Source organism: Musca autumnalis, unplaced genomic scaffold (assembly GCF_047663935.1).
Source record: "Musca autumnalis isolate F117 unplaced genomic scaffold, ASM4766393v1 scaffold_4, whole genome shotgun sequence".
NCBI lineage: Eukaryota > Metazoa > Arthropoda > Insecta > Diptera > Muscidae > Musca > Musca autumnalis.
Genome location: NW_027411977.1, coordinates 152421367 through 152448270, shown reverse-complemented (window position 1 = coordinate 152448270; position 26904 = coordinate 152421367). Strand labels below are relative to the sequence as shown.

General features: G+C 34.3%; 1 protein-coding gene across 2 annotated transcripts in view; it reads left to right on the top strand.

The window, feature by feature from the left end:
* Positions 1–25729, top strand: part of Ac78C (adenylyl cyclase 78C) — a 259118-nt gene extending 233389 nt beyond the window's left edge. For both annotated transcript variants that reach the window (XM_073981732.1, XM_073981733.1), the window contains 6 exons: positions 22690–22785; positions 22987–23167; positions 23225–23628; positions 23688–23916; positions 23973–24118; positions 24181–25729. In XM_073981732.1, coding sequence (XP_073837833.1) covers positions 22690–22785; positions 22987–23167; positions 23225–23628; positions 23688–23916; positions 23973–24118; positions 24181–24294 — 1170 coding nt within the window. In that variant the 3' untranslated portion in view covers positions 24295–25729. The remainder of the gene's footprint in view (positions 1–22689; positions 22786–22986; positions 23168–23224; positions 23629–23687; positions 23917–23972; positions 24119–24180) is intronic.
* Positions 25730–26904: the final 1175 nt, after the last annotated feature.

The following is a 26904-nucleotide window of genomic DNA, read 5'->3' as shown; positions in this document are numbered from 1 at the left end:
ACCAACACCAGCATCGTACGACGAATACAAGTATTAAAAATATTTTTTTGAAAAAAGGTTGACCTTTGAAATTTGAATGTCCTCTAAAAGGTCAAAACGATGTGAAAACGAAAAATCAAAAATGCCATTTTACTTCATTTTGCCTATAGTTTCAAACATATATAGTCTGGTTCCAGTGTAACAAAATTATTTGAAAATTGTCGGACGGTGTAACAAAGAATAAACATCTGATTTTCAAAGATAGTATATTGCGTTAACCCTCATAGTAGTTTTGGTATGTATTTGCTTCTCTCATGAACAAAACAAATGGCAAACAAACATCATCTTTTTTCCCTCATACTCTCTCCATAACAAAACGGCAATAAGTACAATATTTTGGTCGGTTTCTTGTTCGATGTTCGTGTTTAGTAAGGTATCTTGCACGACTTCTAAAGGGAGACCAAAAATTTAGCACGATCGTGTCACATAGTGCAGATCGTGTTTAGTCGTGTCGTGCAAAACCGTGTCGAACAAAAAAACACGATCACGCACGGCCAAAAATGCATTCCGGCACGACACGCACAAACACGACGTTTTTCGAGAAGGCACGAACACGCACTACTCACGGCACGACACGCGCACACATCTATTAGATACTCAACCGTTCAAAATTTAAGAAAACAATTAACAACAATAATGTAGCAAATATAGCAGCAAACAACTTTCTGGAACATTCGAAATGTCTATGAACGGTTCTTAAAAGTGAAAATAGCCAAAAACTTTTGAAAATATTAGATTTTTATACTTTTTTTCTCCTATTCTGGTCGCATTTAAGAAGCGTTCATAGACATTTCGTATGTTTCAGAAAGTTGTTTGCTGATATCTTTGCTACATTATTGTGGTTGATTGATTTCTTGAATTTTGAACGGTTTAGTATCTATGGAGCGGAAACCGAGAAAAGAGAATAATCTAGTTAGCTGTTTGCTTCAATTGTGATCCGTTTCATATCTACAGACTAAAATCCGAGAAAAATCCATAATGGAAATTTGACCTTGAAAATGTGGTCGTCTATGGTTTTATATGTTCACAATTATTATTCTTTAGGACGAGAGATACAACTTTGCCTCCACGAGTCATCCCAAATTGCAAGCGGGTTAGAAGATATGTGCCTGACAAAATGATCTCTTTTGACATCAAAGCCTCAGGTCTCCGGGACACGTGTCTTCTTATTTTTGGTCTTCTATCATGCTGTGGTGTCAGAATGTGGTTAATAAACCATGACTCAAAAATGGCACACGGTGTAATCTATTATTCCTCGTAATTTCCGATATGTTTTGACATAATATGATATAAAACTTCAATACATATTGAGTCAAATATAAATAGAAACTTGCGATTTTTACGACGTAGAAACCAAAAATGACTTTACGTTACCTTAGCCCTGATTACGTTTCGTTGCATTTCCACACTCTGGCAACATTTCTTTTCATATGAGACTTCGTATATTGTTGCAGAGGAACTGCTAGAAATGTATACATATATATATATATATATATATATATATATATATATATATATACGTATATATACGAGAATAAATTGCCATAGTTAATCATAACTTTCACATTTTCCTTAAGAATTTCGAATGTTCGTCCCACTTTTTATTCATGCATTTTTCTACAGCAGATGCATTCTAAAAGAAAAAAAGAACAAAACTGGGTGGTATTTTGCTTAAAAATGCTTATATACCACAAATATACGCTACTTATAAGTATACGAATACGAACTTTGCAACCCACACATTGGCCATCTTTACCTAAATGACGGAATAAATTAGAAAATTGTTTTGTTGTTTTTAAATATTTCTTTGTTATAGCAATACCCATCAATTGTTTCATATTTGCATATAAAATATGGAATTAATTACGATTTTATTCATTTTTGAAGTTTGTACGAATTTGAACTTTGCATACTGTATGTTCTATTTTCAGAATAGTTGAAATGGAATTTGTTTTCAATTTCAACACACTTCATATTTTAATTTTAGTTCGCTCTCTGCTGGATTTGATCATGTGAACTTCTGCTTTGTAGCTGAAAGCACTACACACTTGTCCACTCGTACGAACATTAAGGGTTGTTTAAACGCTTACATGTGCACCACCATCTGTTTTTTGTGAAGAAAAAAATCGCGTGCCGACGGAGAGCGCTGGACCTAGGATTTTTAATCAGACACACACGCTCTGTGTTACCGCACTCATACCTTAGGAGTAATATAAGTAGTTATTTTTGTTTACATTACTTTGTAATGGGTTACATAATGACTAACGGACCCGAATTTTTGCTGGGACATATTTTAAAAGACAGCGTGGTCGGATCTTTAGGCCCCAAATAAGTACGTAAAGTCGGAAACACAACCACCATTGTCTCGCAAATTAATTTTCATACCGACACATTCGTAATTTTTGTAAATATATATGAATATAGTCCCCTACGAAATTCAACAAAATGTGTTGTCTATTTTCGCCAGGGGCAATCTATGTACATTCCTTGGAAATTTCTGAAAAATCGGTTAAGTAGTTTTGTAGATGTAACATATTTAAAAAAGTGGACGCAAAAGTGGGAGTGGTCAATTTTTCATTCCATGCCTAAGTTGGGATATGACTTTTTTTAAATTTATTGAAATCACATGGACAACAATAATGTGTGCTTTATATACCCTCAGCCTTTAGGCTAGAAAGGGTATATACACTTTGATACGCCCAAAAATGTGCCTCATCGAAATAACGGTTTTAGACCCCAAGTATGTTTGGACGAAATTAGTTTCAGACAATTTGGAGTCGATTTAGCCATGTCGGTCCGTCTGGCTAGTGCGAACGATAACTCTCGAACGGATTAAACGATTCGAACCAAAATTTGGGTATCGTATTATGTCTTCCAGATACAGATCGGGTTCGAATATGGACTATATCGGACCACTCCTTCGGGTACCTCCCACACAAAATTTGGATAAAGTGAAGTTTAAGAGCTCCTCTCAGATAGTTTTAAAATTTTTTTCAGTAAGTTTTCCTTGCGGCTCCCTTTATGGCGGTGCAATTTTTTTCTTGCGCAAGTCCATACTTCCTGAGACATTGGCCTAAAAGCTCTAAGAACCCTGACAACAGCAACCAAAATGGAAAATCCGCAAGATAATTCTCGCATGGAGTTTCTGATTGGTGCAGACTTTGCACATCGTATTATTTCCTCCAGTCATGTGTCAGGGTGGAATATGGACTATATAGGTCCAGCCCTTCGGGTACCACCCACACAAAATTCTGATAAAGTGAAGTTTAAGAGCTCCACTCGCATGGTTTTGACTCTTTTTTCAGTAGGTTGTTCTAGCGGCCTCATTTACAACGCTACAATTTTTTGCGGAGTAAGTCAATACCACCTAAGATAATGGCCCAAAAGCTCTAAAACCCAGCCGGTACATACTAAAATGGTATAGGCCTACATTACGGGACATACATATTTTAAAGCAAACTCGTGATCCAACATCAACATATTTTATACGGCATCATTATTGTGTTTGTTTTGGTTTAGTTTTTTTTTTTTTTTGGTCAGTGGCTGAGGGTATTTTTCCGTCAGCACAGCTGACTGATACTAGGTGTGTTCGTTTACTCAACAATTTGTACAAATTTGTACAAGTTCAGTAACTTCTTGTAATCGGCTAATGTCTTTTGCATTGTACTGTAGAGTAAACGAACAACATCCAGTAACAATTTGTAAAAATTTTGAGTAAACGAACACACTGACTTTCTTACTTGTTCTTACTGGTTTTCCATATGAATTATCACGGTGTGCCTTAACCAAATTTAAATAAAAGGTGCTTACACCTGGGAAGTTTTTGCAGATTCTGAAACTACAATGCTCATAGATGAGAAATATGAAGAAACAAAAAAATCACCGGAGGGATTTTCAAATAAATCGCGATTTAAGTTCACATTTTTAGGGGTTCTTTAGGTTTTCACGATTTTGCTTGGAAACCGCGTGTTCTATGTAAATGGGCCTAGAGGGTGCGCCTTAACTAACTTTTAATGAAAAACGCTTACACAGGGGAACCTTTTTGTGAATTCCGAAACAGCAGTGTCCATAGATGAGAAAAATCCCAAAACTAGAAAAAATTGCTGTAGGGATTTTTAAATAAATCGCTGTCAAAAATCAAATTTTTAGGCGTTTTTTATGTTTTCACGATTTTGCTTGGATTTTGCCGCAAGTCCTATCGTAATGGGACTAAAGAAAATGTTGTAGCTGTGAAAATTCTCTACAAGACTGAGCTTTAGGTTTTTTCGTAGGGTTTTCCATTTTTGAGATATAGGGGTTCAGTTCAAATTTTTAGGTTTTTATCTTAAGTCTTCAAGATTTTGCTTGATAAAATGGGACTAAAGAAAATTTTGTACCTGTGAAAATTCTCTACAAGATTGGCTGATTTATTTTTTCTTAGGTTGTACCGATTTTGAAATATATACGTTTAAGTTGTGACATTGCAGTCATAACATTGTTTTATAAGGAGACTCGTCCCAATTTGAATTGTCCCAATTTGAACTTCTATATCTCAAAAACGGTAAAACCTACGAAAATATTATAAATGTCAATCTAGTGGAGAATTTTCACAGCTACAATATTTTCTTTAGGCCCATTTACATAGAATTCGCGGTTTCCAAGCAAAATCGTGAAAACCTAAAGAACCCCTAAAAATGTGAACTTAAATCGCGATTTATTTGAAAATCCCTCCGGCGATTTTTTTGTTTCTTGATATTTCTCATCTATGAGCATTGTAGTTTCAGAATCTGCAAAAACTTCCCAGTTGTAAGCACCTTCCATTTAAAATTAGTTAAGGCGCACCGTGTTATAGCTTTTATACACAAATGAATATTTTTTGAAGTAAATGAGGTGTTAAATTATTTATATGAATTGTATGAATAACATTTTTAATATTTTTTAGTTTAACATTTTTTGAAGTAAATGAGGTTTTAAATTATTTATATGAATTGTATGAATAATATTTTTTAAGTTTATTCATCGGGGTTTGGCCATTTTCAATAGGTTGGAACATATCAAAAAAAAAAAACTCAAAAACTGCAAAATATGAAAAAATTAAATTAAATATATCTTTATTTGTTTAAAAGTTATAGAGTTTTGAAGAGGAAATAACAATTCTAAACCACTGTGCGCCGTCATAACAAGGCCCGCAAGAAGAACTTGTTGCAAAAAATTTCCAAACGATTCGAGATTTGATTCCCCGTAAATACAATATATGTGTAAGTCTTTAACAGCATTTGCTATCTACCCGCCAATGGTTAGTTATTTCCTGAATTTACTATTATTTTCGCGAAAAATAAAAAATCTTGGAGTTAATTTAATTTACCATAACACAGAGTCCATAAAAAATCTCTAAAAAATAAATTAAAACCAGTAAGGAAAGGATCAAAGTCGGCCGGGCATAAAAAATATCTTTGTGCCCAAACAAATGAAATTGAGATATGTTACAAAATGTTACAAACATATATTTGTTGGACACAAACAAATTATGTTTGGATCCATAACGAATATTTGTTTGGATCCAAACATATTTCTAACATATTGTTACGAATGTAACTGATAGGTTTAAGTTAGTTTAGTTTAATTTCCGTTAATTTAAAAATTTGAATTGTAACGTAAAGTTTTTATTACGCAGTTATTTTATTTAAGCAACAACAACTACCATGTAGAACTCTCTTCATCATTCTAGTCGTTACATTACCTTTTGTTAACGTTCTTTTGTTTGTTTTGCCAAAATCATGTAATTATCGGTTAGTTTGTTACTTCTTTTCTTGCATTTATTTGTTGTTGTAATTACGTCATTGATCATCCCCCATGTATGTGAGTCTGGTTGTTCGCTTAGTGCGAATGTGCGTCTGTGTGTTCGTTGTACATATTCGAGGAGTTGCCAGACATTTTCTAGAGGACTCTCGAACAGGGAGACTTTGGGATATAAATACAGGGGAACTGGCAATGACGAGTGAGTTGTGTTTTAAGCGTTGAACTGAACAGATCGGTTAAATAAGAGCTGCGTGCTAACTAGAGACTTGCTGTGTGCTTTGTAATTAAAGTCGGTTCTGAATAAGTGTAATAAAGTAAATAAAGCATTGTAGAAACGTAATCTAAAACGAACCCTGTTTTATTTGGTATAAATCGTATCGGGGAATAAAACAACGTCTACACGTACATTAGTTAAATCTAATTCCGTAACAATATATTTTTCTGCGTGTAGGAAGCTGAGATATACATCAAACGACGTAGAATCGCGAGTTCTACAATCTTAGAATAAGTTCAGATTATTATCTGGTTGCTCCCTCTAATTATAAGAACAATTCAAAAACAATTCTGATTTCAGAACTTCAAAACGTCAGCATCGATTTTAGGGAGATGCAGTGTATATATCGACAAGTCATGCATTAAGGCCTCTGCAAATACGGCGCGTTGAGCGTCGCGTTACAACAACCACACAAAAACTTTAAGAACAAACTTGGCATCACTAACACATTTTTCATATGGTTGTTGTTTTCAACGCGCCACACAACGGACCGTATGTGCCGCGGCCTTTAGAACAGCTATGCTCGCCCATATACGTTAACGGATGTACAAGAACAACACACTCTCTCTTCATTCTCATCTGCCGTTGTTAAGCAAAGGCAAGACATTCTCAGAGAGGCTAATGCGTAAAATATTTGAGCATCACTGTATTAGAACCATGTTGCCCAAAGGGCATTCTTTAATTCTTTCTTTGAGCGCAGGTCCGAATGTTGAGTGGTTTGGCCAGAGATCAAGAAGGAACACAAAAAAACTTGCTTACTTCAACACATTTTTACCAATTTTTTAATACAGTGCCCGAAATGCAGATAGGTTAACGGGCAAATTTCTACTTTTTTCATAATTCAGATAATTTTTATTGAAATTTATAATTTTATTTTATGGAGTTGGGCACTTCCCATGGTTTTGATACAAAATAAAAGATACAATTTTAAAATTTTTTTCTTATTTTTAGTGCGAAATTGGGGGATTTACTCTTATAAATTTGAGGAAAACTTTTTACAAATCGTTGATTTCTTGGATCGTCAATATTTAACGAGTAATTTAGATCCGTAATTGTGGTCAAATTATTTTCAAACTGCAACACTTTACATCTTTTTTTCAAGAAACACATTTTTAGCAGGGAAGAGGAGGAAAAATGTGCAAAATTGTGAGAGGCAACGGTCGTTCCAAATTGCGTGAATTTAATTTAAAAAATAAATTAAATTTGTTAAAAAGTTGCAGTAAAAACAACAACGGCTTATATCATGAAATCTGAAGAATGTTGCAAAATCGTATATATTTTTATACCTTCCTGGAGGGTATAATTAACTTTGTTTCCGTTTGTAACACATAAAAATATTCGTCGGAGACTCTAACGGTTCCTTACGATTTTCTATATTTTGAAGGTTTGACCCATATAATCATACCAACATTGTTGTCATTTGATATTTAATCTTTGTTGGAGTTACAAAACTCACTCCTCACTCCACAAAACGGTAACATCCGATTTTCGGCATTTTAAAGGTATAGGCTCATTATCCCATCGAAATAATTGAAAGTTGGTATTTTGTATTCGCTATGGGTATAGATGCATGTTTTTATATAGCCTAGTGCTTGCAAACTATCGAAAGTTCAACTTTCGTTTTGAACGGACTATCGATAGTTTTCCAGGACTAATGTAGCCCATAGAAGTGGTATTGCAACTTCTCAGATTGGAAGGTACTACGATACCGCTCAATGTGAAGTCTTTTAAATGACTAGTATACTTTTGTGACTGTAACTTGGTATTTTGGCTTCTCAATGGGTGGAAGAGCTCCACGAAGAAAATGGTCAATAAAAATTCATATTTTGGTATATTCCCAATATGAAGGTACATACATTTTGCATATATAAGAATTTTAATCTTGGAAGCAAAGTGTGAATTTTGCATTTTTAGTTTCACATTAAATTTTTTAACCTGTGAGACAAAAGTATGTGAAATGGTACTGGATTGGCCGCGGGGGTACTTCGGTACTTTTTATAGTGAAATGGTACTGAAAAAGTACTATTGTACTGAATTTTTCATCCCTGACGCTTACACATTTTTCATGTGGTTGTTCTTATTGACGCGTGACGCGACTCACAACGGACCGTATTTGCCGGGGCCATTAGGGTTTTATTCTGGTATCGAAAATGTGATGTTAGTAAGAATCAACCTAAGAATAAAACATTGGCAAGTTTAGCAGCAACCGAATATGACGAAGAACACACGTAGGCTTAGGTTAAAATTTTTATGGAATACGTTTGAGAAATTATTTGAGTAACAGAAAAAATTGATCCTAGCCATTTTCCATCATAGTTCACAGAATTTTTGGTAGAAATCTGCCGTTCTTCTTCCTTGGGCTCGGTTGCTGTTATACTTGACAATTTTTTTATTATTCCTAGGTCGATTCGAGCTTACTAACGTTTGTTTACATTACACTTTCGATACCGGAAGATCACGCTGATAGTTGTTTTCAGATGCAAAAATGTTTTAACGCGAATAAATAAGAATAAGCAGCGATTTTTGCAGTCCAAGCAGTGTCGAAGAACCCCGAGGCTGTTTTGACACTTTATTATTCACCCAAGTTTTTAAACGTTTTATATTCTTAATTTATATTCTTAATTGCTAGTCCTTTCACACAATTTGAATCGGTCCTTAGCTCTGAAACCTACAGGTTTGCCTCATCTACCCTGCTAAAAATGTGTTTCTTGAAAAAATATGTAAAGTGTTGTATCAATCTGCAGATTGAAAATAATTCAACCACAATTACGGAACTTAATTACTCGTTGGACATTGACGATCCAAGAAATTAACGATTTGTAAAAAGTTTTCCTCAAATTTATAAGGGTAAATCCCCCAAAACTGCAATGAACCTATCATTACTTCGCACCAAAAATAAGAAAAAATTTAAAATTGTACTTTTTTATTTTGTATCAAAACCAAAAATGTTATTTATTGAGATCATGGGGTGTGCCCAACACCACAACATAAAATTATAAATTCCAATAAAAATCATCTGAATTATGGAAAAATTAGAAATTTGCATTTATTTCGTTAGTATCGATGCTTTTTTTTAAATTTAAAAATGATATATAGTTTTGTCCATCGATATTATCGGATTAAAAACCCCTAACTTAAAATCTATTGAAATAAATAGAAATTACGCGGTTATTCGGTTTTGTGTAAGTCCGCAGTCACAAGAAAATTTTTTTCGGAAAAGTAAATTGTATTTTTGTGCCTCTTTATTAAATAAAAGAAATTTTTCTGCTTTATATTTGTGTGAAGTACTTGTGCAAAATGTCAACAAAAGCATAAGCATTTCCGCCATTTTTATTTCCAAATTAATGGCGAAGACAAGTTAACGATAACATAGAAATTAATCGAATTTTATTAAATTAAATATCGAAAATATCTAATGTTGGGAATATCGATAGTTTGCAAAGCTCTAACCAAAACAGCTTCCACGAAAATTATTTTTTGTTATGCTCCATATTATGAGATCGTGGCTAAAACACTTCAATTAATATTAATACATATGTATATTCATCTTATTATATAAAAGAGCTTAGTGATAAGTGAGTGACTGACAGATCATCGCCCAGACGAAACGGCTGAAGTAGAAGCTTGAAATTTTGAGTGTGGGTTGCTGTTGGTGTGTAGGTGTGAGATAAGGCTGGGTTTTTGGATATACGAACTGGAAGGGTACTAAAAGTACTAAATAGGGTACCCTTTGTATTAGGCAAACGTGAAGAGCTAGAACTCTGAAATTTGGAATGAAGGTCACTGATGGAGAGTTAGAAAGGTGCCAAAGGTTTTTTGGAAATTCGAATTATAAGTTTACGAAAAGTACCAAAATATACTAGATTTAGTACCAATTCCAGGTTTTGGATATTCGTACTTATGTGTACGAAAAGTAATAAATGGTACTAAATTTGGTACAACTTTGATTTGGGTGAACGGATAGACTTGGAACCCTAAAATTTGGAATTAAGATTACTATTGAAGTGTAGGACTGAAATATGGGGGTAGTTTTGGAAATTCGTGTAGGAAAAGTACTAAATGGTACTAAATTTTGTACAATTCCTATTTGGGTGAACTGATAAGTATTGAATCCTGAAATTTCCAATTAAGGTTACTGTTCGATTATAAGATTGAGTTAGACTTGGAAATTCGTACTTATGGGTACGGAACGTACTACATGGTACTAAATTTTGTACAATTCATATTTGGGTGAACGGATAAATATTGAATCCTGAAATTTCGAATTAAGGTTACTGTTGGAGTGTAAGATTGAGGAAGTTTTGGAAATTCGTACTTATGCGTACGGAAAGTACTAAACGGTACTAAGTTTAGTACAACTTGGGTTTGGAATTTTTGAGTTTATGTTACTGTTGGAGTGTAGGATTGAAGAGGTGTTGGAAATTCGTACTTATGTGTACGAAAAGTACTAAATTTGGTAGAATGTGGAGTTGAGGGAACGGATAGCGCTGGAATCCTGAAATTTGGAATTAAGATTACAGTTGGAGGGTAGGATTGAAGAAGTTTCGGAAATTCGTATTTATAAGTACGAAAAGTACTAAATGGAATAACATTTGGTACAATTTGGATTTGGGGGAAGTGATAGCTTTGGATTCCAGAAATTATGATTACAGTAGGGTTGAGATATGTGATTGTCGAAATACGTACCATAAGTATACACAGAAAAAAAATTATAGCCATTTGATAAAGAAATTCAAAGATTCAATCAAAAAGTTATCGATTTTTCGGCGAGCACAAAGTAAAAATACAGTTTGATAAAATAAAATTGTAATATTGACTAAAATATTTATCGAATTTGTTTATCTTGAGCTGATAAAATATTTCACATATTGACAAAAATATTTATCAAAATATTCCACATTTTGCTTGATAAAAACAAAATATTTTCTTGATAAAAAAGTTGTTGAATGCATTGCAATAAAAAAATGTTAATATTTATTATTTCCTTCTTTTGTGTTAAATACAATACTTGAAAGGCACCTTTACTTTAAGAAAACACACAAACACTGATTTATTTCTGAACTACCGATCCACTTAGTCGATGGTCAGACTAGCAAGGTTTCTTGAAACCAATTTCGTTAAAGTTTCTTTTCAAGTTTCGTTAGTGTCCACACACGTTAACGTGAAATTTAAGATTTTTTCGTGTCCCTTTATTTTACTATTCGCATTTGTTGTGTTTCTAATACCAAAACACAAAGCAAACATATATAAATAAACTAAACAACAACACAAAATAATTAACATTAATAATTAAATTAATAGTAATAGCTAAATCTTGTCTATTTCATTAATAAAATGTTTTTGTTAAATCTTTTTATGCTTGTTTCGTTGTTAACGTTGGCTTGAGAAAATCACAATGAAAGAAAATGGTAGAAAAAATCTTGCAACGAACAACAAGAAGAGGCAACACAACAAACACAGAAAATAATGTACATGGGTTTCACTACTTCATACCCCTCGCCTATAAACTTGACGTCGCCATGTTGAAATCGTGCTAGTCTGACCATCGACATACAACGACTGCTTTAAACTTTAAAGCTCTTTAAAGTTTAGTCCGTGTTTAGACACACAAATTTATCGGGAAAGTAAATTGAGTTTTTGGGAGAGAGCGGAGAGGAAAGAGCTCCTCAATACCCTTTCCTACCCCCTATTGCCTAAAAACTGAATTTACTTTCCCGTGTGTCTAAACACGGACTTAAAGAGACTGTCAAAATTAACCAAACTGACGGTTAAAAAATGTTATCTGCCTTTCTTAACCACCAAACAGAACAAAACATGACAACTCGTACCATTTTTTCCTTCCCTCTTCGTTTGTTTGCTTCATAAAAAACAGTAATGCTTTGTTTACATTTACGAAATCCACTCGATTTCAAATGTCAATTCCTTTGCGTATACGTCAAATGAAAACTCATCTGAAATCCATAGGATTTCATTTGACGTTTATGCAAAGGAATTGACAGTTGAAATCGAGTGGATTTCGTAAATGTAAACCAAGGATAAGAAACTTATTGTATACATACAAACCTTCACCCGAGCACAAGTAGATAAACAAACCAAATGCCAAACAAACGCATCATCCCTCCATACCGCAAAAATGTCCATAAACATAGCAACAACACTCACATTTCAAGAAAAAACGCAGAACATTATTGTAGCGCGCTCTCTCTCTCTCTCTATGCCGTGAAAAAGTTCCCGCTTGCGCGATGGGCTAGTTCGGCATCGGAAACTCGTCGATTCTCAGCGTTACAGTAACTAGTTCCACTTCTGACGCCTCACAGTGCAATCAACTGTAAACTTTAACATGGGTATGTCATAGGAGGTAACCAATTGACACTCTATGCATTACCTGTAGGTGGTATTGTACTAGTTCCAGGTTTACAGTCATATACCAGTTTATTTATAAAAAAAGTGGTGGGAAATAGTCACAACTGACGCTTAGTCGTTTACTTGGGGATAAAAAGGTGACAATTGGTTCCCTTCGCATTACTTAGGGGCCAATATTTGTACTAGTACTGATTAGAACTAGTTCTTGACTACTTAAATTGCGACAATTGGAATTTTCGTCGCAAGCGGGATGCGACAAACATTGAAAACCATTTTAACAACAGAAATTCATTAATAACCATAAACAAATTTCAATAAATTATTTGTTTGAAATCGTTTATTGATCGCTTTTTAGTAACATTTTCATGTTTGATAAACATTTTCCCAATATATTCGTAATATTTTATCGCCATTCGACAAAAATATGGTGATAAAGCTTTTAATCAAAATTTTCGGGTTGGCTTTTTTCTGTGTACGAAAATTACTAAATGGTACTCAGTTTGCTGTTGGGTGTAGGTACGGAGATGGTATCTTTTTTGTAGTTAGTATGAGTATTAGTGTGTAACGTTGGTATATGGATGCGTTTAAGAACTACGTACCATAAATTAACGAAAAGTTCCTATGCGGTCTAAATGTTGTCTCGGGTGTAGGAACAAAGCTGGAATTCTAAAATTTGTTCTTAGAGTCACTGTTGGTATGTGGGGTTAAGATATGTAGAGTGAAATGCATACTATGAAAAGTACTAAATGGTACATAATTTGGTAAAATTTGTTATCATAGTTTAAAGGGGTTAGCAGGAGTTTTTAAAATTTTAGGAGGAGGTTTTGAAAATTCGTTCTTATGTTGTTATATGTAAAGTACTCTAATTGGGTTTGGGGGAGCTGATAGAGCTGGAAATGAGAATCGCGGTTGGTATATATGGTTTATGTAAGAAAGTAATTGTTTAAGGTTATACCCATTAGTACGAAAACTACTAATTTTGGTACCTTTTTGTTATTGCATGAACGCATGGCACAATTACCAAGGTAGTGGTATCGTAAAACATGTTATGTCAAAACTTTCTTTATGTTGTTGGGGAAACTACAACAAAAATAATGTTTTATAAAGGAATTTGACATTTCATATTCGAACAGCTGATGTGATGCCACTACCTTGGTAATTATGCCATGACATGATATGGAACGATAATATAAGGATTTTTCTTTGTTGTGTAATGCGTACGAATTCTGAAATTTGGTATGAGGGTCGCTGATGGATGAATTTGTATTGAAAATACCTACTATAAGGCTACGAAAAGTACTAAATTGTACTAAAATTGGTGTTGGGTTTTTTAAAGAATGTTTTACCTTCTGAGGGCAGAAAGTCCTTAATCAAAATGCCTCAAAAAAGTGATGATGATTTTTTTTTTTTTTTTTTTTTGTATGGCTTTAGTTGACCTTTGGACTTAGTCTTCCTTCTTAATTTAGTTTGGCTTGAGGTCAGTGCAATAAAAACAATTTATAATTTTTGTTTTTATATCTTTTTATTTTGCAATATTTCGATCGACGTCGTCGATCATCATCAGGGATTGTACTTTAAAAGAACAAATAACAATAATTTTATAATTATAAAAACCTTTTATATTTTATGACAATAATTACATTTCTTTTTGTTCTCGAAAAACAGACTTTACTTCCACATCGATTCAAAGGTATTTTCCAACTAAACTTTTTGGTGTTTTTCTACTATGTTTCTATAAATTTGTGCACAGTGTTCTGTGTCTGATTTAAAATTCATTCTGTTTTCAGCTGGGACATTGATAATGTGAAGCATCTCTAACATATATCTTCGCTTATAATTGTTTTCTTGGGTTAAAATGTCAACATTTTTAAAATCAGGTGCATGTCCTGTTGTTGCACAGTGTGCGGCAAGTGCTGTTTTCTGTTCCAAAGGTTTGCCTTTAGCTTTTTGGTCAGATTTATGGGCGCTTAACCTAGTTTTTAGTTTTGATTTAGTTGTCCCAACATATACTTTTTGGCATATGTTGGACCCGTCACCATTGCATTTTATTTTGTATACGACGTTGGATTTGTCGTCTCGAGGAATTTTGGACTTCATTCTACTAAAGAGGTTGTTATTTGTGTTTGTACTTCTCAATGCCAATTGATATTGTTCCTTATTGTATAGGTTTGAGTTAGATAGTCTTTCAGAAAAACCAGGTATATAGGTTGAACGCTTATAAATTTTAGCTGGCTTTTGTTCAATGTTTTCCCTTCTTTTGTGTCTAACATGTCTGATAAGTTCATCAACCGTACGTGTTGGAAAATCATTCATCTTTAGAATATTTTTGATTTTGTTTATATTTTTGGTGTGAAATTTATCGTCACTGATATTTAGTACCCTTTGTATGAAATTGGTGGCCGTATTTATCTTAATTCTGCGTGGATGTTTAGAATGATAGTTAATTAATCTACCTGAGGAAGTAGGCTTTTGGTACCAATCTATTAATAGTACGTTGTCTTTTTTTTTTTTTTGAAAATCGATCTATAGTGTTACGAACTGTTCTTAAATAAAAATAAATACTGATTAAAAATGGTATTAGTACAACAAAATTTTCAGTGTTCACCATTTCCATATTAAACATTTTTTATTTGTGTTTTATATCCTTTCCGCATACGAAGTAGAGGGCACTTTGTATAAATATCTTAACAGTTCGCGACTTATTAAATGGTGAACCTCAACTTCAACGATTGTAAAACTTTTTTGAATACACAGTGCAACATTTTCAAGGTAATTTTGTGCAGACAACTTCTACTGCGGATTTTATGAAAGTACAGACCCAATCGATAAAAACCCTATTTGGGTTTTGTGTTGTTTTTTAGAGCAAATCGAGACAATATCTCAGAAACCAATTCGAATCTTGTTTGAAACTCTAAAGCACACTAGTGGATAAGAGCATGAAGAATCCATATTATCTTTCTATTTTTCGTTAACTTCTCTTTGAAAGAAATATCCGCTGAAATGTAATTCACAACTTCAGAACATTCTATTCTTGTAAAATGCCTCTATCACGCTGTTTCTAACACATTTTCAATAGAAATTTGTTAAATAAATATATGAGCAATGCATTAAAATCCCAAATATGAAAATAAACAGGTATTGTGAACATTGTTTGAAATATGTTTTGTAGAAAGTATGATATAAAATACCGCCTAAACAACATGACATAAATATTTTAGAGTTTAAGCATGTTCTGAAGAATTACTGAGCACATTGTTTTGAAAATTTCTGGAAAGGTTGCTTGGTTCAGCTCCCAATAGTTTAGCTGCTACAGACCATAATTCCAGAAATTATGTAAATTTTTATATATTTTATCGATTTTGATGCGCAGTTTTTTCTAGTCCTTCTGTTTGACACGTAAGTTCTTCTACTAAAAGGCTACAATATTGCTGAAGACCGCGAAGTAAAATTATTTTTAGTTTCTGAGATAAAGCACCGATCAGTGGAAAAAGGGTCGTTTTAGCCCGGTTTAGATGAGGCTATAAAATCCAAAACCGATCTAACAAACGAAATCCAACTAGGGTTTTTGTAGTCTCGGTATGTACTTTCAGAATATGACCATTAGAAGTAGTTTGCTTTTTGAGTGTTGCACTGTGATATTATCATATGTTATTTTATCGATACATACTGTTTTTACATCATTGATTGTTTTTTACAAATCCGAAACCAAAGTCATGCTCCATGCCATGGCAGCTATAATACACCTTTTGGTGTTGTTGTGATGCCCTTTCCAATCCATCGTATTTCTTTTGTGGCAGGAATATCGGCCTTGTACTATGAAAGTGCATCTGGCAGTGCATAAGCTGCTTTGTCTATAAAGGTTCTTAAAACGTTTGCGGGGTCGTAAACTTTAGAGGGTTTGTTTTTTTTATAGTACGATGTTTTTGTAGCAGTGGGTTGCTAGCCCAACGCCCAGCCAAAGTTTTAATCGTTTTTATGGGTGGCGCGTTCACCGCGTTCATAGCTTACTACCCTCGGGGAGATCAGTGTCCCATTGAGATCAAAAAGAGACCAAGATAAGACCTGGGTTTGCATGTTAAGGTCGTTTCTCAGTATCTTTCATCCTCTATGTTTCCGCGAAAATAAAAATATATTTTATATTGCATCTACGGATAGATGTCAAATGCTGTTAATGATTCTATTATTTTACATATTCTCATCGGGACAAATAAGAAATGTTTTTCTTTATCTATACTTTAATAGTGCTGAATGATGAGTGAGTAGAGTTCTTCATCGGGAATTCCGCCCATTTCCACTCCCGCTCTCAATCCCAGGAGTTCCCGGAAAATGTTATATTTTTCAACATTTATTTAAATTCTTTTCACTTTAAATAAAAATGTTTGTTTTGTTTTAGTTGAAGATTCAATCATATGATTGTTTAAGTCTGGAGTTTCCCCCATTGGCTTAACTTCATCACTTTCCTCTTTGCAGAGAAAAATGTTTACAAAACGCACTGACAGCTTGCAAAATTTACTGATCGCTACCAATATCATGATTTCATCCCGGCGAAGGGAATTATCAATTGGCTTTTCAGTTTTTGAAATGAAGATTTTTTAGTGAAAACCTGAACTCTTTAAGCATCGAGTATTCTCATGTTAATGAGAATGATGCTCACTTTTCGGCTTCCCCAAAAAAACACCAGAACAAAATATTTGCAAGCTGACAGCACGATTCAACTAAGAAATCATCGATTTCTGTTAAGTTGAAATAACATCAACACAGTTACCTGTGAGTATGTCGTTGGAATTTTATTTACAAAATTCCGTTTTGCGCGAGCCTTCGCTGTTTTTTGATTGTTTAAGTCTGGAGTTTCCCCCATTGGCTTAACTTCATCACTTTCCTCTTTGCAGAGAAAAATGTTTACAAAACGCACTGACAGCTTGCAAAATTTACTGATCGCTACCAATATCATGATTTCATCCCGGCGAAGGGAATTATCAATTGGCTTTTCAGTTTTTGAAATAAAAATTATTATATTCTTTAAAAATTTATCCTGAAAATTCGATGTGGAGTGTTCCTTTCCACTAAAGGAATTAGTTCATTTGCCCTCCGATTAGTGAGAAAGTCCCTTGTATTCCAAAAATATTTTACCAAGAAATGTTAAAATCCTTTAAAGCATTGGGATTAATAGTTAAGTTTTTATTGGGATTTTTAGCTAAAAGAGAAAACGACTAGAGAGACCTTAAATAGGAATTTCAATAAATTAAAAAAAACGCATGGCACCTTTTATTTTCTTTCTTTGACATTCTAAATCATCGGTAACTAAGGATTTTTGTACAGCATTCTCGTAATTATGCAACTAATAGATTTAAATTCCATTTGTCTTTATTTATATAAAACAATATCTCTTTTTGGTTTCTTGGACGAGATGGGCTGATTTGGTGTTTTTTTTTTTCTTAGAAATGGCTAAATATTGACTAAAATGAGATGAGTGCATTTGAATTCTTCAGTTCTATCACTAGTCATAAGAGGCTCATGTCCCATGGACAAGCGAAATCAATAAATGTACATGGACTACGAATCTTATATAATTAAAAAAAAAAAAAACTGTGAATAAATATACACCAGTTGTAAAGAAGTTTTAGATGAAAAAATACTCACCAAAAGCCACTTAAATTATGCTGGATGAATATAAGAAATAAATTTGGTAGCCAGGGAATTTGTTCCGGTTCATAAAATGGTCGCAACCCGTGATATTTACTTAATATTTACTTAATATGAATTTGTTTGCCTAACATGTCAGTTCGTTACATAGTAAAAGTCCCTTATTAATGATTATAACGTACAAAATTATATATTTTTGTTGCTACTAGGTAATCCGGACAATTCGATAATCCGGACACCGTCGAAGCATGTGGTGTCCGGATTATCGAGACTATATTGTACTTTAAACACTTTTGACAATAAATAAAATAATAATTTTACATTATAAGTTATTATAACAGTCAGCTGGGCTCACTGTCCGACCTTATATAAACATTGATTTCAACACTACGAGGGCATTACGAAACCGGAGTAGATCCAACCCGGATACATATCAAGATAAGGCCAAGAATGTCGTATTTTCTTCTTGTTTATATTAGTCCTTACTAGCAGCGTACGTAAAAATACTTTAAATAACATTTCCAATCGTTTCGTTTCGTATTTTCCATAGGAACAATACAAAACGAAACATAACCCACGTTGGCCGAGCTCGCTGTTTAGTTTCGTTTTGTTTACATTCGTGAGTGCGAACAAAACGAAAAGCGAAAAGTGCTCAACTCCACAAGAGAAGATAGAAAACGGAATAGTACTAAACACATGTGAATAAATCAAAAACGTTTGGTGGTTGATAAAATTCACTGTGGTATACTGATGCTAACTAATAGGGTTGTTAAGCAATCACATGTGTGTGTGCGCCTGAGTGTGTCATTGACCATAACGCACAGCAAACGTTTGCCAAACATTTTTTGTTTGGGTGGTGAATGAAACAACTCGGCAAAGCATAGCCGAAGTACATTTCAGCAATCGTACAGTTTTTATCTTTTTACATTGAAAAGTTTGTGGTTTTGTTTTGGTTGTGAGAATGAAACGATTCAGAGAAGCTGAAAAGTTTGTGGCTTTGTGTGATTGGTACGGGAATCGTTTTGTTTGTTTCCGTTCATTGCTTAGTAGAGCTTGTACCTCTCCTAGGCCCTAGTTTTTAAAAACGCAATTTTAGCTCCAAAACTACTGACCCGATTTTCCTGAAAATTTCAGAGAATGTACAAGGTTAAAATAGGTTATATATTTTGTTAACTGTCGGAGGGGGCGGTGTACATCCCCTAGGCCCTAGTTTTTAAAAACACTAATTTTGCAAAACGTTCGTAAGTCGATTAGAAAATTAATTTGCGAGGCAACGGTGACTGAATCTCTGCCCCTAAGTACTTATTTGGCGTCTAAAGACCCGACCACGCCCACTTTTTTTAATATGTTATATCTCTGAAAGTACTGAACCGATTTTCCTCAAAATTTCAGAGAATGTACAGGGATGGCCCTTGGTGAAAAAGGCTTTATATTTTTTCAATTTCGAAGACACCAGGATACCTCCACTAGGACATATTTTTTAAAAACGCTATTTGTGTCTTCCACCCTAGGCCCTTATTACACATCTACGTATATATGTACATAAATAACAAGTGGATATTAATAAAAAATAAGGAACAAAATTATAAGAAATGCAAAATTTGATGTTTTGTGAGTAAAATATACAACAAATATCTAAAAAAAAATACTGGCTACATTGGTGGGTTGTATGGAACATATTTATGTAGATCTTTGATATAGCTTATTTTCAATCAGATAATCTCTGCAAACTTAATTACAAAGCTAACTAAAGAGCCATAATTTACTTAGGTACATTTTCGTCCTCGATGTCACATTTTTCTTGTCTGTATACTGTGATTTATCCGATTTCCCACAGAATGAAAAAGTCCGGGAAAAGAAAAACCCTATGAGTGAGTGACCAGACCAAACCGCTGATACTTGAAATTTGGAATGTGTGTTACAATTGGCTTGTAATAATAAGATAAAGATGGGATTTTTAAATTCGTAAAAAAGGGTACGAAAAGTACCAAAAGGTACTAAATATTGTACCATGCTATTTAGCGAACGGGTATGGCTAGAACCCTAAAATTTTAAATGTGGGTTATTGTTGGTATGTTGTGGCTTTTAAAGAAGTTTTACTGGGAGGATACGAAAAGTACATAAAGATGCTAAAGCCCTCGGCACATACGATGCGTTGAGCGTCGCGGTACAACAACCACATGAAAAAAGTGTAAGTGATGCCAAGTTTGTTGAAAAACAACAATGTGGCTGATGCATTAAAGTTAAACATAATTTAACTGTTTTGGGACAACGCTTGTCCCAACGTGTCACTAAACGGACCGTATGTGCCGAGGGCTTAAGTGTTGTGTCACGCTGTTTAACAACCGGGTAGAGTGAGAACCTTGAAATTTGTATGTGGTTTTCTCTCGGTGTGAGACGGTGAGACAAGACTGGTTGTTATACACTCCACCATAGTATGGAGGGTATATTAAGTTTGTTTTTCTGTTTGTTACACATTCTTGAACAGTATAAAATTCTAAGACGATCTAGCAATGTCCGTCTTTCTGTCCGTCTGTTGTAATCACTCTAGCGTTCGCAATAATTGAGCTAGAGCGCTATATTTTTGCACCCGAGTGTCTTTTTCCCATATGCAGGTCAAGTTCGAAGATGGGCTATATCGGACCACTTTTTGGTATAGCCCTCATATAACGGCACCTCCCTATTTTCGGTATTTTGGGGATTTTTTGACCGAACTACCTGTAATTTCACATTTGGGGTTCCCAGTAGTCACAAAATATCTGCAATAAAAACTGTCAACATAGGTCCATATTTTGGTATAGCCCCCATATTACGGTACCTCCCGATTTTCGGTATTTTGCGGATTTTAGCTAAAATTTTTGACCGAACTACCTGTAATATGACAGTTGAAATTCCTAGTAATCACAAAATATGTCCACCGAAAACTGTAAACAAAGGTCCATGTTTTGGTATAGCCCCCATATAACGGTATCTCCCGATTTTCGGTATTTTGGGGATTTTAGCTACATTTTCCACCGAACTACCTGTAATTTCACGTTTGGGGTTTCCAGTGGTCACAAACTATCTCCACTAAATATCGTCAACATTGGTCCATGTTTTGGTATAGCCCCCATATAAGGGTACCTCCCGATTTTCGGTATTTTGAGGATTTTAGCAAATATTTTTGACATTTGAGTTTCCCAGTGGTCACAAAACTTCTATACTAAAAACATAGGTCCATACTTTGATTTAGCCCCATATAAGGTTCCCGACTGATTGAATACATTTTTTATGATTGGTTTACCTTATTTAGGTATAAGTGGTCACAGAATATATCGTCCTAAAATTGTGGACAGGAAAGAAAATAATTATTCCGTTTTACTTCCGAATATTTTATGGTAGAGGGTATAAAAAGTTCGGCCCGTCCGAACTTAACACTTTTTACTTGTTTGAAATTCGTACTGGTAGTTTACGAAATGTTCCAAACATTAAATGTTGTACCATGCTATTTAGCAAACGAAAAAAGAACTAGTACCTTTTTTGATATTCGGCGAAGTTTTTGAAATTAGGTGGAGTTGATATCGAAACCTCCAAATAATAGTATGCTAAGTCTAAAAAGTGAGTTTTGCAGGAGAAGCTCTCAAAGTGTGGAAATTTTTTGAACTTCAGTACTATGCTAAGTCAATATTTGTTTATAACTTCTGTTCGGATTGACCGATCATTACCAAAATTTGACAGAATTTAAGTTAAAGGACGTTCGACACCCCCAAATAATAGTTTGCTAATTCTGAACAGTGAGTTTTGCAGGACAAGCTCTAAAAGTTTGGAAATTTCTTTTATCTTCAGTACTATGCTAAGTAAACATTTGCTTATAACTTCTGTTCGGATTGTCCGATTATTACCAAAATTTGACAGAATTTAAGTTAAAGGACGTAAAATGTAAAAATGTAAAGAACTTGAGAACATGCTAAGTCGACTTAGCATACTATTGTTTGGAGGCGTCGATATATAGATCCTATTTTGGGTACACGTAATATAAATTTGAAATTGATTAAAGGAAAGTGCTGGTATTTTGATATTTGGTGTAAGAGTTACTGTTGGCGTGTAGGTTTGAGATAAAGATTGGCGCTGGAATAGAAACTATATAGGTACGAAAACAACTAAATATTAGGAAATTTGGTTTTAAGTGGAATTTGAAATTTTGTATTAGGGTCACGTCGATAAAAAGTTCAAACTACCTGACATCGGATGGTACGGTTATATAGTGGCTATATCCAAATACAGAGGGTCTTTTGTGAACTTTTTTGTTAGAAACGTTGTTTAACCTCTGGAAACACAAAATCCAAAATTAATACAAATTCGTAGGGCAAATAGGACAAGTACTCTCAAACTTCCTTAAAGCGTCAACGCGTCACTTTGTTGGGAGCTATAGCAAAACGTTTACCTGCGTATATAGCCCATTTTCAATACCAAAAATTTCTACGGACCTACAATAGATTCGACACAAATACAAGTTTTTTTATTCCGAAAATCATAATTTAAATTTATTGTTAGTTAGTTATTGAAAATATCAATATACCCCATTTAGATATGCTTTTCAATTTCATGAACAGGTAACATCCCGCTTGGATTTCATATGGAAAGAACAAGCCGAAAGAGAATTAATAAACATGAAATCAAATCGAGCTTTGAATGACACTTTAATCAAGGTATGCGCCAATTTATACATTGATGGCATGTTTCTCCAAAGACGAACCGAAACCAAATTCGTGCGAACTTCTGTTTTTTAGAAAAATCAATCAAAGAGAAATAGCAGGATTTTCGTAGTAATTCGAACTAATTTGATTTCGAATCGTCTTAGAGAAATATGCTCATTATGCTTTACAAATGCATATATACCCGTTTTATAGAATATTTTACCGGATCACGTGGCGGCATATTACTTATCGGATGAACACACAGACGAACTTTATTCCAACAATCATAACTTATGCGGTGTAATGTTTGCATCCATTCCGAATTTCCAGGATTTCTATTCGGAAGACATTGACAACGGAAAAGCTTGCATCCGAATTCTCAATGAAATTATCTGTAAGCCACGATAGATCGGGTTTAAGCTTAAATTAATCCACCAACTTTCCATTTCAGGCGATTTTGATGAATTATTGGAAGAACCACGATTTGCCTCGATTGAAAAAATCAAAACATGTGGTGCTACATATATGGCAGCTTCCGGTCTGAATGCCAACCGTTTGAGAGATCGCGGCGAAACCTCTGAGGACAGTGTGTGTAGCTTGGTGGAATTCGCATTTGCCATGAAACAAAAACTGGAAGATATCAACAAGGAGGCCTTCAATAATTTCCAATTGCGAGTGGGCATTTGTAGTGGTTCTCTGGTTAGCGGTGTCATTGGAGCCCGAAAACCCGTCTATGACATTTGGGGCAACACGGTAAATGTGGCTTCACGTATGGATTCTACCGGAGAAAACTGGCGTATTCAAGTTCCCGACACTACAGCAGATCTGCTCAAAGCTAAGGGCTATACGTGTGTGGTAAGGAAGTCAATTCTTTTTACCAAATATGAAGCAGATAAAGATACAATATTTTGCAGAAAAGAGGCGAAATTAATGTGAAGGGCAAAGGTATAATGACAACATATTTTGTTCATCCCAGAGGTGTGTCGGAAAGTCAATTACCCTCACCAGTTCACATGCCAGCTGGCGTTCCCATGACACAAACGCCGCACCTGCAGCGTCAAACTTCACATCACGGCTCCTTTAGCGCTGTAGTTTTTGGAATGCTTCAGGCATCAAAGCGCAGTACAAATTTAGCTGGCACTCGTAAGTATTTCATGCAAATTTCCGAAAGTATTTGCTAAACAATTTCTCCAAAATAGCTACGGGGACTCCATCACCACAAATACGTCGCGGTCATAGAGGTAGCACATTCAGCTCAGTCCGTCTGTCCCAAAAGGCCACAGTCAACAATCCGGTAAGGCGTAATACTACCCGAGTTCGCGGAAGATCCTATCGCCAGAAAAAGGTAACTAAAGTTTAAGAAGAAGTTACATCTTACAAAAAATATTTTTTTTAAATTTTCCTCAGAGTTCCTCAAATAATTCGATTGTTACTCAGACAAGTGGTTCATACGTGCCATCATTTCGTCGCATCGATCAAATCGAGACAAGCCTTTCGAAAAGTCACAATGATGCATTATAGCCCCAACGGAATTGGTTATAAACGATGACGATAGTCTCCCAAAACCTTAAAACAGACCTGCCTATCATCGTACACAGTGCCGTATAAAGTACAAAAGCATCAAAATAGTCAATTTTTAAATAAAAACAAAAAGTTAAGTGTTTTCAACGTTACCACTAGGAAGTGGTTACAACTACACTGTGCAACATTTTTAAGGTGACCTTGTGCAAACAATTCGAACTGAGGATTTTTTGAAAGTACAGACCCAAACGGCAAGAAACCCTAGTTGGGTTTTGTTGTGTCAGATCCAGCTCGGATTTTATGGCCCCATCTAAACATGGTTAAATATTGAGTTTTTAAAGAAATTAGGGGCTATATCTCTGAAACGAATGCGAATTTTCTTTTGACCTCTGAAGCAAATTTGTAGCTAAGGACAAGAGTAGAATATTTGGGGAAATAATGAACTCGAAAAACTACATTTATTGCCTCAAATTTCAAAATATATGCAAGAATTCCACATTTTTTATACATTTCGCAACGTATCTCCAAAACCGTTAATTTTTTCTGAATATTTTCTTTCGGAAAAATATTCCCTGGAATGTAATACACAACTCTTCAGAACATGTCATTGTTGTTAAATGCCTCTATCCCGTTGTTTTCAGTACATTTTTCAACGACGATTTAATAAAAATGTCAATAATGTAGTGAAATCCGAAATGCGAGAATAAACTGTTGGTGTGAACTGTGTTTGAAATATGTGTTGTAAAAGATATGATGCAAAATACCGATGAAACAACATGAAGTAAGCATTTTAGAGTTTCAGAATGTTCTAAAGAATTGTTGAGAACTTTATTTGGAAGATTTTTGCAAAAGGTTACTTTGATCAACTCCCGATAGTTTAGCCGATACTGACCAGAATTTCCGCAATTATGTAAAATTTTCTATATTTTATTATATTATATTTTATTTTGATGCCCTAGATGGAGTTTATCTTATGTGGTTTTTTCAAAAGATAAGTTCTACTAGTTTAGGGCTACAATATTGCTAAAGACAGCATGGTAAATTTCCTAATCGTTTCTGAGATAAAGACCTGATAAATGCAAAAAAGTGTAGATTTAGCCCGGTTTACATGAGGCCATAAAATCCGAACTGGATCTGACAGGACAAAACCCTACTAGGGTTTTTGTAGTCTAAATATGTACTTTCAAAAAATTCATACTAGAAGTTGTTTGCATTTTCAGTGTTGCATAGTGCTATTGAACAATGTTTAGTAAAAAATGTTTAAGCCATAAAACGCTAAAGAAGCATATTGTACATCTAAACACAACTAAAGTAGCTAATATTATATAAATATACATACATACAGTCTTAAGTCTAAAGAAGAATATGATAAAAAATATTGTGTTGTAGTTAAAAGTGGACCATATTTGAAATTATTTTTTTAATATTAAATATTAATATATTTAATATATATTTTGATATATTTCAATATATATTTTGATATATATATATATAAATATATACATATATACGTATTTTTCCCAAGTACATACCCAAAAGCGGGCAGAAAACTTGTAAAATTTATATGCAGTGATGTTCATTCAATGTATTTTCAACAGAAATAATTCTTTCGGATTTTATCGTTTTCTGTGAAAATTTAAGGCCCTCAAATATAGTTTTATTGATTGTTTAGTTAGATTTAAGTAACATTGTTCAGTTTTTAATATTTTAATTTTAAAAATATGTTTTAAACTAATAAGGAACTCTTGTTTCGTTATTTCTGTTCCGAGCAGAGGAGGAAGCCATTCGGCTGAAAATCGGGGCGCGCCGCCGCCCCTTATTTTTTACGAGTGGAGTCGCCGCCGATTTTGTCGGCCTATTTTTGTAAAAATGCTTGCCTGTCACACGAACCGTTCGTCAGAGTACGTAAAAATACTTTAAATAACATTTCCAATCGTTTCGTTTCGTATTTTCCATAGGAACAATAAAAAACGAAACATAACCCACGTTGGCCGAGCTCGCTGTTTAGTTTTGTTTTGTTTACATTCGTGAGTGCAAACAAAACGAAAAGCGAAAAGTACTCAATTCCACAAGAGCAGATAGAAAACGGAATAGTACTAAACACATGTGAATAAATCAAAAACGTTTGGTGGTTGATAAAATTCACTGTGGTATGCTGATGCTAACTTATAGGGTTGTTAAGCAATCACATGTGTGTGTGTGTGTCTGAGTGTGTCATTGACAATACCCAGCAAACCAAATGTCTGATGTCCGACACGTCTGAACAATTTTGAAAGCAAAGTCGTTCAGATTTCGTTCCGATTTCTAAACGATTTTTCGGAAAGGAAATAGTTCAGATTTTGTACCGATTTCGTTCAGATTTCGGAACGAATGTCGGATAGAAATTTCCTTTCCGAATTTCTTAAGGATTTTCTTCAGATTTCGTTACGAAATCGGACCGAAATCGATCCGATGTCGCTTCGACATTTTGTTCCGAAATTATGTCAACCACTTCATACAACTTTCGTTAAGATATCGTTACGATTTCGGACGATACGTCCGATATTTTGTTCCGATTTCGTTACGAAGTCGGTACGATTGGTTTGCTGGGTACGCACGGGAAACGTTTCC